Raw genomic sequence first — 15,000 nt, 5'->3', positions numbered from 1 at the left:
TGTCTGTGTCGGAAGAAGGGAACGACCAAACACATCCTCGTCGACCTCAAGTGAGTACGCCGCCGTTTGTAAGCGATGAGCCGTGCTAGTTTTTTTGCATAAACGTGGACAAATGGACTAAAATGTAAATGGACGGTTAGCACAAGAACCATTCGCACACATTTATCTCAGAGTGACCGCAAGTCTCTCCTGTAAACTCACCGGGTTAAGATGAGCTCTTTTAAGGCGAATGAAAGGCTCGATCCCACCAAGTAGCTCGTCCAATCAAATCGAAGCATTGACGTCAATGCTGCTGCCAGTTCTGAACGTTGTTTACCTTTTTTTTCTTCTTCTTCTAGTCCGTAGAAAGAGTAGCGTCGGTAGCATTTGCTCATTAGCTCCACCTTGTGTGTGTGTGTGTGTGTGTGTGTGTGTGTGTGTGTGCGCCTGTTTTACTATATTCGTGGGGTCCAAAAACCGGGGACTACAGTATACTTGTGGGGTCTGCACAGCCTCGTGGGGACCAAAATGCTGGACCCCACGAGTTTAAAGGGCTGTTTGAAGGTTAAGACTTGGTTTTAGGATTAGGGTTAGAATTAGGTTATGGTTAGGGTTAGGCATTTAGTTGGGATGGTTAAGGTTAGGGTAAGGGTTAAGGTTAGACATTTAGTTGTGATGGTTAAGGTGAGGGTAAGGGTTAAGGTTAGGTATTTAGTTGTGATGGTTAAGGTTAGGGTAAGGGTTAAGGTTAGGTATTTAGTTGTGATGGTTAAGGTTAGGGTAAGGGTTAAGGTTAGGTATTTAGTTGTGATGGTTAAGGTTAGGGTAAGGGTTAAGGTTAGGTATTTGTGGTGATTGATAAGGTTAGGGGTAATGTAAGTATAGGCATTTTAGTTGTGATGGTTAAGGTAAGGGTTAAGGTTAGGCATTTAGTTGTGATGGTTAAGGTTAGGGTAAGGGTTAAGGTTAGGCATTTAGTTGTGATGGTTAAGGTAAGGGTTAAGGTTAGGCATTTAGTTGTGATGGTTAAGGTAAGGGTTAAGGTTAGGCATTTAGTTGTGATGGTTAAGGTTAGGGTAAGGGTTAGGGTTAGACATTTAGTTGTGATGGTTAAGGTTAAGGTAAGGGTTAAGGTTAGACATTTAGTTGTGATGGTTAAGGTTAGGGTAAGGGTTAAGGTTAGGCATTTAGTTGTGATGGTTAAGGTTAGGGTAAGGGTTAGGGTAAGGGGCTAGGGAATGCATTATGTCAATGATATGTCCCCACAAAGATAGTAATACAGACTTGTGTGTGTGTGTGTGTAGTCCCTGAACACACTCGCCATGTGTTTAAAATTCTACACACGTTGTGTCATTTTTAACACATCACTTTTTGCAGTGTACAGTTTTCCTACATCCATTTTAAATCTCTGTTTTAAGAAATCATTAGTGGGATAGATCCTATTCATAATTTTAAATTGCATTTCTTTCACCTTTTGGCGGGAACAGGAAATTTTTAAGTATTTACATCTAATTTTTTATTTTTTTTTTATTGTCTCCTTACCGAAGTCTTTGAGAATACACACTGCAAAAAGAGATGACACAACTCTTGTGTTAAAAATGACACAACATGTGTAGAATTTTAACACATGTGGTGAGTGTGTTCAGGGACTACACATGTCATTTTTAACACATCTCTTTTTGCTGTGTGTGTGTGTGTGTGTTTGTTTTTTTTTTTTTTTGTTTTTGTGTTTGTGGTGTTGTGTGTGTGTGTGTGTGTGTGTGTGTGTGTGTGTTGTGTGTGTGTGTGTGTGTGTTAGAGCGAGAGAGTGACGGTGATTATCTAGAGTCATTGTGAGAGAAAGAAATAATCAAAACTGGCCTTTTTCCGAATTATTTTTTCTCCTTTTTACGGTTGTTGTTACTTTTTTTTTTTGTCGCGTGTTCAATGTTTTTGGGGCTTCTTCCGACTTTTTTGGGGGTGCGGCACATTTCTCTACGTTTTTGTTGCCTTTTTCAAGGTTTTTTTTGGTGCTTTTTTCAAAGTTCTTGTCGCCTTTTTTCAACATTTTGTTGCGTTTTCTAAGTTTTTGGTTCTGGCGAGAGCACAATTTGAATTTGCTCAGCGAGTCACTCTGGCATTGAGTAATGATGCTCATTAACTATGCCCTGGTAGCCGAGCTGCACCAATCACATCGCTGTATCTGATGTAGGAGGGCCAGAGGCGAGCTACACAGATGACGAAGCTACTAGTTAGCTCCGCTGGTAGCTAAGCGTATGGGGCCCTGGATACGTTTTTTTGGGGGGGTACTTTTCTTTACGTTTTTGTCGCCTTTTCAATGTTTTTTGTTGCTTTTTACAACATTTTTGTCGCCTTTTTCAACGTTTTTGTTGCTTTTTACATTTTTGTCGCCTTTTTCAAAGTTTTTGTTGCTTTTTACAAAGTTTTGTCTCCTTTTTCAAAGTTTTTTGTTGCTTTTTACATTTTTGTCGCCTTTTTTAACGTTTTTGTCGCCTTTTTCAAAGTTGTTGTTGCTTTTTTTCAATGTTTTTGTCGCCTTTTTCAAAGTTTCTGGTGCTTTTTACAACGTTTTTGTTGCCTTTTTTCAAAGTTTTTGTTGCTTTTTACGTTTTTGTCGCCTTTTTCAACGTTTTTGTCGCCTTTTTCAACGTTTTTGGTGCTTTTTTCAACGTTTTTGTCGCCTTTTTCAACGTTTTTGGTGCTTTTTACAACGTTTTTGTCGCCTTTTTCAATGTTTTGGTGTTCTTTTTACAACGTTTTTGTCGCCTTTTTAAGAGCTTTTGGCGAACTTGACGCTTTTAAAATAACGTTTTTGTCACCTTTTTAATGTTGTCGCGCTTTTTCAAAGTTTTGGTGCTTTTTACACCGTTTTGTGTAGCCTTTTCAATGTTGTTGCTTTTTTCAATGTTTTTGTCTCCTTTTTCAACGTTTCTGGTGCTTTTTACAACGTTTTTGTCGCTTTTTACATTTTTGTCGCCTTTTTCAACATTTTTTGTTGCTTTTTACGTTTTTGTTGCCTTTTTCAAAGTTTTTTGTTGCTTTTTACATTTTTGTCGCCTTTTTTAACGTTTTTGTCGCCTTTTTCAAAGTTGTTGTTGCTTTTTACAACGTTTTTGTCGCCTTTTTCAATGTTGTTGCTTTTTTCAATGTTTTTGTCTCCTTTTTCAACGTTTTTGGTGCTTTTTTCAACGTTTTTGTCGCCTTTTTCAAAGTTGTTGTTGCTTTTTTCAACGTTTTTGTCGCCTTTTTCAACGTTTTTGGTGCTTTTTTCAATGTTTTTGTCGCTTTTTACAACGTTTTTGTCGCCTTTTTCCAAGTTGTTGTTGCTTTTTACAACGTTTTTGTCGCCTTTTTCAATGTTGTTGCTTTTTTCAATGTTTTTGTCTCCTTTTTCAACGTTTTTGGTGCTTTTTACAACGTTTTTGTCGCCTTTTCCAAGTTGTTGTTGCTTTTTACAACGTTTTTGTCGCCTTTTTCAATGTTGTTGCTTTTTTCAATGTTTTTGTCTCCTTTTTCAACGTTTTTGGTGCTTTTTACAACGTTTTTGTCGCCTTTTTCAAAGTTGTTGCTTTTTTCAACGTTTTTGTCGCCTTTTTCAAAGTTTCTGGTGCTTTTTACAACGTTTTTGTTGCCTTTTTTCAAAGTTTTTGTTGCTTTTACGTTTTTTGTCGCCTTTTCAACGTTTTTTGTCGCCTTTTCACAGCGTTTTTGGTGCTTTTCCAACGCTTTTGTCGCTTTTAACGTTTTTGGTGCTTTTACAACGCGTTTTTTACGCCTTTTCAATGTTTTGGTGCTTTTTACAACGTTTTGTGCGCCGCTTTGTCGCTTTACAACGTTTTTGGTGCTTTTTACAACGTTTTTGTCACCTTTTTCAATGTTGTCGCCTTTTTCAAAGTTTTTGGTGCTTTTTACAACGTTTTTGTCGCCTTTTTCAATGTTGTTGCTTTTTTCAATGTTTTTGTCTCCTTTTTCAACGTTTCTGGTGCTTTTTACAACGTTTTTGTCGCTTTTTACATTTTTGTCGCCTTTTTCAACATTTTTTGTTGCTTTTTACGTTTTTGTTGCCTTTTTCAAAGTTTTTGTTGCTTTTACATTTTGTCGCTTTTTTAACCGTTTTTGTCGGCTTTTTCAAAGTTGTTGCTTTTTACAACGTTTTTGTCGCCTTTCAATGTTGTAGCATGTTGTTGCTTTTCAATGTTTTTGTCTCTCCTTTTTCAACGCTTTTGGTGCTTTTTTACAACGTTTTTTGTCCTTTTCAAAGTTGTTGTTGCTTTTTTCAACGTTTTGTCGCCTTTTCAACGTTTTAGGGGTTTTTTCAATGTTTTGTGTCTTTTACAACGTTTTTGTCGCCTTTCCTGTTGTTGTTGTTTTTCCAACGCTTTTTGTCGCTCTTTTTTCAATGTTGTTGCTTTTTTCAATGTTTTTGTCTCCTTTTTCAACGTTTTTGGTGCTTTTTACAACGTTTTTGTCGCCTTTTTCAAAGTTGTTGTTGCTTTTCAACGCTTTTGTCGCCTTTCAACGCTTTTTTGCTTTTTTTTCATCGTTTTGTAACTTCGCTTTACAAACTTTTGTCGCCTTTTTCCAAGTTGTTGTTGCTTTTTACAACGTTTTTGTCGCCTTTTTCAATGTTGTTGCTTTTTTCAATGTTTTTGTCTCCTTTTCAACGTTTTTGCGCTTTTACAACGTTTTGTCGCCTTTTCACTGTTTTTTGGTGCTTTTTCGGTGTGTTTTGTCGCTTTTACAACGTTTTTGTCGCCTTTTTCAAAGTTGTTGTTGCTTTTTTCAACGTTTTTGTCGCCTTTTTCAAAGTTGTCATTTTTTTACAACGTTTTTGTCGCCTTTTTCAAAGTTTGTCTTTTTCAACATACTTTTGACCTAATCGTCCCTCTCCTACGCACTCTCCTGTTATAGACGTGCTAGGTATTTTTCTCTTAAGAGAGAGCCACCTTCTATAACGTTGAAAACTCTGGCTTTAGGCTCCACATACTTTCATAATCCCAACTAATCTCTTACGAGGCAAACGTGACTCGATCAAGGCCCACATGGATCAAACGCACGCATGTTTGGAGCCAAGGGAAGGAAGTCTGCTTTGTCAAGAAACTCACTGTTCCTGTGTGACAAGCACACACCCGCATACACAAGCTCGTAAAAAAACAAACAATAATACTTAAAGCAACAAACAGAGCCAGTAGCAGGATGCTGAACTGCCTTTACACCTTTCAGACTCGACTCCCTGAGAAAGTTCAGGCTGTTCCATTCACAGAAACGTGTTTGCTGTCCAACATATCAATACTGCCAAGGTGTGTGTGTGTGTGTGTGTGTGTGTGTGTGTGTGTGTGTGTGTGTGTGTGTGTGTGTGTGTGCGCGCGTGCGCGTGCATTCCTGTGAATTTTTGCACATCAATTTATGATTTAAAAATGGATTTTTATTTGTGTAAAGGGAGATTTTTATTCTCCAAAAGTTCAAAACTTTCTGCATATTCAAAATATCGCCACACGTTTCTGGATGTTTGTTTATTTTGTAGGAATCTTGTCCATCTACAACAACAAAATGAATGAATGACACCTCGTTAAAGCCAGAAGATCCAGCGTTTAAATCTTACATAAATCTCTTTTATTTTTCATATCCTGTTGTTGTCCTTTAACCCCCCCAGATTTAGTATTTTAAGTTGAGATCTCGACATTTCTGACTGCACTCGAAGGCAGCTTCATTTCACTGAGATATATATATATATATATATATATATATACATACATATATATACACATATATATACATATATATACATACATACATATATATACATATATATATACATATATATACATACATACATATATACATATATATATATATACATATATACATACACATACATACACACACACACACACACACACACACACACACACACACACACACACACACACACACACACACACATATACACAGTATGTGAATACTCACTCATTCTTCCATTTCCACACCTCAGTCGAAACTCCTGCTGGCGAGGTCCTGTCCGTGCTTGCCTCCTTCGTTCAGCAGCCTCCACCACCGTCTGCACCACACACACACACACACACACACACACACACACACACACACACACACACACACACACACACACACACACACACACACATTTGTTTCACTATCTTTGTGGGGACCCGTCATTGACATAATTCATTCCCTAGCCCCTTACCCTAACCTTAACCATCACAACTAAATGTCTAACCTTAACCCTTACCCTAACCTTAACCATCACAACTAAATGCCTAACCTTAACCCTTACCTTAACCATCACAACTAAATGCCTAACCTTAACCCTTACCCTAACCTTAACCATCACAACTAAATGCCTAACCTTAACCCTTACCCTCACCCTAACCATAACCTAATTCTAACCCTAATCCTAAAACCAAGTCTTAACCCTCAAACAGCCCTTTAAACTTGTGGGGTCCAGCATTTTGGGCCCCACAAGGCTGTGCAGACCCCACAAGTATACTGGACTCCCCGGTTTTTGGACCCCACGAATATAGTAAAACAAGCAGTATTACCAACTAGGTGTCTGGTGTGACGTTTTTTCATTTCATGTTTCTTTGAACAGGGACAGATGCTCAGACATAGACATACGTCTGTGCAACAAATCTCCAATGTTCAGCATCACAGCATTCATAGCTGTTGCTAATTTCCAAAGCCCGTCCCTAGAAGAGCTTTTAAACAGTCGTGAAAACAAACATTAAACATTGCCGCATTTTGAAATACAGGTGAATCCTGACTGACTTTGATGATCCCCTAGACCAGAGGGCCACACTGGAAAAAGAGAATCACACCAAGGGCCAGACATGGAGAGATTATTGACATGTGTTTTACTGCATGTCACTTTTTTTTATTAAACATTTTGGTAGCTTTTTTCCTCATTTTTGTTCCGACTTTTTTGTGGCTTTCTCAGACATTTCTCACCTTTTCTTTTTTTTTTTTTTTTTTGTAAATTTGTTGCTTTTTCCGACATTTTCGTATGCTTTTTTGTCGCATTTTTGTTGACATGAAGCCCTTTGTTGACATGAGAAGTGCCCCTTCAGTTGTGATATTCAAAGCCAAGGCTCAAAACTCACCTTTTTACATTGGCCTTCCCGGCATCTTAATCGTCTTATCCTGCTATGTTTGTAATTAAGTTTGTCTTTCGATGTCCTTTTTAGCCTAAATCACTGATTTGTACGTGTGTTTTATTTTTATTTTATTTTATTACCCTGTGGCTAATGCGCTATGTACAGCACTTTGGTCAGCGTGAGCTGTTTTTAAATGTGCTATAGAAATAAACTTTACTTACTTTACAAAAGTGGCAAATCAAGCAAAACAATGATACATTTTTTTTTAACAACAATCTGTTTCACAGCCTGAATAATTCGTTACCTTCCTAAAATAATGGCCTAAGTTGTTTCAACATTTTTGTCGCTTTTTTCAACTTTTTTGTCGCTTTTTTCAACATTTTTGTCGCTTTTTCAATGTTTTTGTCGCCTTTTTTTCAAAAAAAAAAATCGCTAAATCACTGATTTGTACGTGTGTTTTATTTTTATTTTATTACCCTGTGGCTAATGCGCTATGTTCAGCACTTTGGTCAGCGTGAGCTGTTTTTAAATGTGCTATAGAAATAAACTTTACTTACTTTACAAAAGTGGCAAATCAAGCAAAACAATGATACATTTTTTTTTTAACAACAATCTGTTTCACAGCCTGAATAATTCGTTACCTTCCTAAAATAATGGCCTAAGTTGTTTCAACATTTTTGTCACCTTTTTCAACATTTTTGTTGCTTTTTTCAACTTTTTTGTCGCTTTTTTCAACATTTTTGTCGCTTTTTCAATGTTTTTGTCGCCTTTTTTTCAAAAAAAATCGCTAAATCACTGATTGTAATGCGGTGTTTTATTTTTATTTTATTACCCTGTGGCTAATGCGCTATGTTCAGCACTTTGGTCAGCGTGAGCTGTTTTTAAATGTGCTATAGAAATAAACTTTACTTACTTACTTTACAAAAGTGGCAAATCAAGCAAAACAATGATACATTTTTTTTTTAACAACAATCTGTTTCACAGCCTGAATAATTTGTCACCTTCCTAAAATAATGGCCTAAGTTTTTCAACATTTTTCGCTTTTTCAATGTTTTTGTCGCCTTTTTCAACATTTTTGTTGCTTTTTCAATGTTTTCGTCGCCTTTTTCAACGTTTTTGTCGCTTTTTTCAACAATTTTGTCGCTTTTTCAATGTTTTTGTCACCTATTTCAACATTTTTGTCGCCTTTTTCAATGTTTTTGTCGCCTATTTCAACATTTTTGTCGCTTTTTCAACGTTTTTGTCGCCTTTTTCAACGTTTTTGTCGCTTTTTTCAACATTTTTGTTGCTTTTTCAATGTTTTTGTCGCCTTTTTCAACGTTTTTGTCGCTTTTTTCAACATTTTTGTCGCCTTTTTCAACATTTTCGTTGCTTTTTCAATGTTTTTGTCGCCTTTTTCAAAGTTTTTGTCGCTTTTTTCAACATTTTTGTCGCCTTTTTCAACATTTTCGTCGACTTTTTCAATGTTTTTGTCGCTTTTTCAATGTTTTTGTCACCTATTTCAACATTTTTGTCGCCTTTTTCAATGTTTTTGTCGCCTATTTCAACATTTTTGTCGCTTTTTCAGCGTTTTTGTCGCCTTTTTCAACGTATAGGCCATTATTTTATGAAGGTGACGATATGTAACTCTCTGCTTCTTCTGGGTGGAACCTCTGAGTCTCAGAGTCGGCAAATCTGCCATATTCTGCTTTTAATGTCAGGCAATTGCAGTTTAGAAAACACTTTCCTGTGTTTTTTGGTTTGGTTTGGCGCACAAACTTAGGCGGGCCATAAATTACGGGCCGGATCTAAATCTGCAAGGGGCCGGATCTGGCCCGCGGGCCTCGAGTTTGGACACGTGCCCTAGATCTTTCTTTTAGTGTTATGAAAAACCATCCAAGTCTTGGATAATAAGGCTATGTTATGAAAACAGCAGTTGGGTCAAAGTCCAGCATACGATACGGTGTGAAGAGGGTGGTTTTATTGTATGGTTTTATTGTTCAGCGTGTGTGTAATCATTAACCAGTCGGACTCAAAGTTGAAGGTTGGTTCAGAGTTAGTTTTATAGAAGCTTAATCTGTTCACGTGAGAACGTCTGTATGTGTCTGTAGCCTGTCCTGATAAGTCTGTTTGTTACTTTTTGCATCAGTTATTTAGTTTTATTTTGAGAAACTAACCCTGTGTCTTTGGAGTCCTTCCAGCTACCGAATAAACTACTTTTTTAGGCTACAAAGCACACCTTCTTTTTCTGTTTTGTATATTGTAAATTGTATATTTTCTATAAATAAGAATCCGTGCATAAGTGAGCGTCTGTCTCGCACGCAGAGCTGAAAGCAGTTTGCCGGGCGCACGTGTTTCTCTTATCAGGAAGGCAGGAAGGTAAACATTTGCTTTGCAGGTTAAACACGGGGATGTGGGAGAACTCAGATTTGGCGTCTCTTCCCCTTTTTTTTGTATCGATCCCTTCCCTCCCTTCTGTCTATTTCTGTCAGCTGTTGTGTTTTTGCCTCATCAGAAAGTTGTGTTTTAAAATCCTGAATTGATTTTCACTCATCTTGAGCCGCTGACACACCAAGCCGGACTAGAGCTGGGCAATATATCGATATTATATCGATATATCGTGATATGAGATGAAAGATATCGTCTTAGATTTTGGATATCGTAATATGGCATAAGTGTCTTTTCCTGATTTTAAAGGCTGCATTACAGTAGAGTGATGTAATTTTCTGAACTTGCCAGACTTTAAAGATGCTCTTTTAGGCTACAACATTTTTCGTCACATACAGCAAACATCTCCTTTTTCAGCTTCCTTTCGTTTTTGTTGCTGTTTTTCTCCTCTCTATCTGCTAGCTGTCTGTCTCCTTAACAAACTTAAAACACCCCCCTCACTATCTGCTAGCTGTTTGTTTCCTCAACACACAAAACCCCCCCCCCCTCCTTCCTGTCTTTCCTGCCCTGAACACACTGTAAAAAATATCTCCTCACTATCTGCTAGCTGCCTGTCCTCTGAACACACTGTAAAAAATATCTCCTCACTATCTGCTAGCTGTCTGTCTCCTGAACACACTGTAAAAAACATCTCCTCACTATCTGCTAGCTGTCTGTCCTCTGAACACACTGTAAAAAACATCTCCTCACTATCTGCTAGCTGCCTGTCCTCTGAACACACTGTAAAAACATCTCCTCACTATCTGCTAGCTGTCTGTCCTCTGAACACACTGTAAAAAATATCTCCTCACTATCTGCTAGCTGCCTGTCCTCTGAACACACTGTAAAAACATCTCCTCACTATCTGCTAGCTGCCTGTCCTCTGAACACACTGTCCAAAAATATCTCCTCACTATCTGCTAGCTGCCTGTCCTCTGAACACACTGTAAAAACATCTCCTCACTATCTGCTAGCTGCCTGTCCTCTGAACACACTGTAAAACATCTCCTCACTATCTGCGCTAGCTGCCTGTCCTCTGAACACACTGTAAAAACATCTCCTCACTATCTGCTAGCTGCCTGTCCCCTGAACACACTGTAAAAACATCTCCTCACTATCTGCTAGCTGCCTGTCCCCTGAACACACTGTAAAAACATCTCCTCACTATCTGCTAGCTGTCTGTCCCCTGAACACACTGTAAAAACATCTCCTCACTATCTGCTAGCTGCCTGTCCCCTGAACACACTGTAAAAAACATCTCCTCACTATCTGCTAGCTGTCTGTCCCCTGAACAAACTGTAAAAAACATCTCCTCACTATCTGCTAGCTGTCTGTCCCCTGAACACACTGTTGAAAAAGGAAAGGGGATAAAGGGCAGATAAAAATAGGAAGCATGACAGGTTCCATCCTATTGAACACGAACACATAACAAAACTGCAGCATCAGGGTTTCAAGGGTGCAAATAAACCAAAGTCATGTTTTGAAAATTTGCTGACTGTAAGTTTAAAATCGCACGATGTGAGGGAAAACCAAAGGAACGAAGACCGAACCAAAACCTGCACTGTCATGAACCCTGAATCAGCAAAAAAAACAAAAAAAAACACCAAAAGATGAATCACTTTTTTTCAGAACAGCCACTGAAATGTCACGTTTCGCAAAACGACTAAATTCCTCTTTCAGTTCCTCCTTTTTTTTTTTTTAAACATGAGACGATATCAGTTACCTAATCACAGAGTTCACCAACAGTCACACGAAAGAAACACAGAACGGAAACTGCCTCGTCATTTCACGCTAAAACCAACATTAAAATAGAGCTGAATGAGCAATATGAGTGTGTAGATCGTTAGCTTAGCTTAGCACAAAGACTGGAAACGGGGGGTGGAAACTGTTAGCCTGCTTCTGTATCAGCAGCTCTTTAAACACATATCATCACGTGTTTTAATCTGCCCCGAGACTCTGGTTACACAAGTTACCCCCCTGATATTCGCACTATCACAGATGTAGCTCTTTTTAGGTCCAAACTCAAAACGTATCCGTTTCGTCTGGCCTTTAATACGTAGCAGTGGTGTGACAATTTCATTCTTTTGTTTCTGTGTAACCTTTTAATCCGATTTTACTGTTTTCTATGTTCGTTCTTTCTATTGTATGACATGTGTTTCTCATGTTAAGCACTTTGGATACCTGCTGGTTTTTGTAAAGTGCTATATAAATAAATTTTGATTGATTGATTGTAGAGAAACTAATGTGAGAATAACGAGGTCTCCAAGACCACACAAGTGATTAAAAAGTTGTCAAATGGTTCCATTGACAAGACCAAAGTGATGCGAGTGTCAAGTTTCTCTCTTTTCTGTCTCAGTGGGATCATGAAGCCGGGTCTGAACGCCATCATGGGAGCGACAGGAAGCGGCAAGTCATCGTGAGTGTCTTTTGTTAACTCGCACTTTACTTGAGTATTGAACATTTTTATGCAACTTTTATACGGTACTTTCAATCCAATCCAATCCACTTTATTTCTATAGCACATTTTACAAACACAAAGTTTCCAAAGTGCTGCACAGAAGACTCAGAACATACAAACAATAAATATAAAATATAGAAAGAATAAAAGAATAAACACCACAGTGGACCACATAACACACAGAATTAAAAGCCAAAGAATAAAAGTGTGTCTTTAGACGTGCATTAAAACGCTCAACTGTAGGGTCAGTTCGGACATGGAGGGGCAGGGCTTTCCAGAGTTTAGGTCCAACCACAGAAAAGGCCCTGTCCCCCACGTGTTAAAGTGATCGTTCGGAGTAATTTCACCCTAGGGTCCTTTGCACCATGACCTCGAAGCCAAACACCCCCTCGAGAAGCTTTTTTCACCTGGGTCGAACATTGGGAGAGTTAGCTAGAGTAGCGTTATCAGCTGAATAGCTTAGCGCATGGGCTAATGGACCCACGTTTGTATCTTGTAAGTTACCCCACTAATAATGCCCGAAATGATACCAAACTTCTACTGTAGTACATATAGGTTATGCTCTCATAAAACGATGGATTGGAAAGTCTGTAACTACACCAGAAGTTTATGAACACTTGCCTGCTAGCTTCTGCTCTCTGTTGCTGCTGCTACCTGCAGTTAGACGAGTGCTTAGGGACCGTCTACAAATTACTACACCGAAAAGAGATGCAACACAAATATTTATTAATTCAATGATTAAATAAGGTAATGTCTCCAAACTTACCTCAATTATTACTTGTCTCCTGCTAGTTATACTACAGCACTTACTTTTAAAAAAAAAGTTAAATTAATAAATATTTTTGTTGCATCTCTTTTCGGTGTTGTAATTTGTAGACGGTCCCTAAGCACTCGTCTTACAGCAGCAACAACAACAGCAGAGAGCAGAAGCCAGCAGGCAAGTGTTATTTACATAAACTTCTGGTGTGCTTACAAACTTTACAATCCATCGTTTTATGAGAGCATAACCTATTTGTACTACTGTAGACGTTTGGTATCATTTCCGATTATTAGTGGGGTAACTTACGAGATACAAACGTGGGTCCATTAGCCCCTGCGCTAAGCTATTCAGCGGCTAATGCTACTCTACGCTAACTCTCCCAATGTTCGACCCAGGTGTAAAAAGCTTCTGGGGGGGTGTTTGGCTCGAGGTCATGGTGCAAAGGACCCTAGGGTGAATTACTCCGAACCATCACTTTAAGTCTTGACTTGGGGACCACAAGCTGGAGCTGGCCCTCTGACCTCCGCGTCCGCGCTGGCGTATAAATTTGGATGAGGTCCGAAATATATGTTGGGGCCAGTCCATTCGCAGCTTTAAAAACAAACCAATAAAATCTTGAAATCAATCCTAAAACTAACAGGGAGCCAATGCAATGAGGTACTTTGACTCCACTACATCTAAAGCAGGGGTGTCAAACTCATGGGCCACCCCTCCCCCCCCCCTAATTTGATCTCAAGTGGGCCGGACCAACGAACTACTCCAGAAAGCTCCAGAAACTTTAGCCGCCAAAGAGTTTCTTGTCAGCTCGATGTTGGCAAACGCACGTTGCTTCTGCTACGACAGCTATTTAAGGCAGTTTTTGCTGCCACTGCGTCTCGTTCTAAGGCCATCGTAGGAAAGAGAGTAAAGTTACGGACCTGGGAAAGAGGGCTTATATTCAGTAGGGCTGTGTTCGATTGAAGAAATCCTTAGTCGACTAACACTCATTCGGTTGTAGGGGAGCGCGGGGCACAAAGTAACGCGGGGTTAAATGTAACACGGGTTTTTTAGGTGGTTGCACAAGGTAGAACTGGATGTGCTTCAGGGCATGTAATGGCGTCGCCATTAGACGTGTTCCAGACAATTTGGAATTATGTTTACTTCGGTTGTCTCCGAGAGAGAGAAGAAATTGTGTTTTGGCGTCATAAAAGTATTTTTTTTGGTCAGAAGTATTTCTCTATTTCTAAAGAGTGTGTGAAAGTCAGTGTATCTAATCTTATATTGCCTTGAGCACCGTCCTCTCGGCTAAAACATCGTACCATTTTAAAAGATGTGACCATCGCTTAGCGAGTGCTAGTACGAGGTACGAAGTACGCATGGCGGCTAGTTATGTAACGCTGTTACACACTAAGGGCGCACCATAATTATATGCCATTTCTAATTCATAAAGTATTCAATTTGCATTAATGTTTCAAAACCAATATTTTGAAAGTATTAAAGTACTGCGTGAACAACTATGTATTGCATTTCTTTTGTCCAGAGAATGAGAATTTTTTTTATTATTATTTATTACATTTTATTTTTAATTTTTTTAATTTTTATTATTTTTTAATAGATCCATAAATTAAACTATTATATTATGCAGAGTTTAGTAAAAACGTGTTTTATACAGTTTTATTAGGTGTATAGCACAATGCTATTGAATTATTTGTGTTAAATCCAACTTTTTAACAAGTGTTAGAACTAACCCTCTATCTGTTACAACTAACTCCGCATATGGGGCAGGTTGTAAATATCGGGAAAAAAAAAAAAACATTTCCAAAAAAATTGCCTTTGTAGCAGAGATATGTATGTTGCTTGTATAAAAATATGGGCAGTAAAACTCGAATGGTTTGAGAAATATTTAGCCAAAACCAAAAAGTGTTACTTTGTGCCCCGCGCTCCCCTATCGACTAATCGATTAGTTGATTTAATCGACAGATCTGTAAATCTGAGTTCCTCCGCAAAGAGTCGTGCAAAAAGCACCACTTTAATTCCTGTTTGCCAGAGATGAGCTCGTACGTTTCTTGGAAATAAGTCATTCAGCATCAAACATGACTAATGGACAAAAGAAATCTAAGTTGACTGAGACCAAAACGACCGATTAGTCGACTAATCGACTAAGAGGGAGCAGCCCTACTTCCATCTATTCATCAAAATAACTAAATGCATAGAAAGAAATCCCTTTAACCCTTGTGTGGTGTTCATATGTTTGTTACACAGCCGATGTTGGTGGACCCACCACATTATTATTATTATTATTATTATTA

The 15,000-nt window shown here is 38.4% G+C and overlaps 1 protein-coding gene across 2 annotated transcripts in view; it reads left to right on the top strand.

Annotated features, from left to right (window-relative positions):
* abcg2a (ATP-binding cassette, sub-family G (WHITE), member 2a) overlaps nt 1–15,000 on the top strand; it is a 51,847-nt gene that overhangs the window by 11,179 nt on the left and 25,668 nt on the right. For both annotated transcript variants that reach the window (XM_039821524.1, XM_039821525.1), the window contains 2 exons: nt 1–50; nt 11,851–11,910. The exon at nt 1–50 is cut by the window's left edge and continues 66 nt beyond it. In XM_039821524.1, the coding sequence (XP_039677458.1) occupies nt 1–50; nt 11,851–11,910 (110 nt within the window). The remainder of the gene's footprint in view (nt 51–11,850; nt 11,911–15,000) is intronic.

This window comes from Perca fluviatilis, chromosome 14, assembly GCF_010015445.1.
Source record: "Perca fluviatilis chromosome 14, GENO_Pfluv_1.0, whole genome shotgun sequence".
In the NCBI taxonomy this organism is placed as follows: domain Eukaryota; kingdom Metazoa; phylum Chordata; class Actinopteri; order Perciformes; family Percidae; genus Perca; species Perca fluviatilis.
Note: the sequence above shows the minus strand (reverse complement) of the source record. Positions and strands in the feature narration are given on the sequence as shown.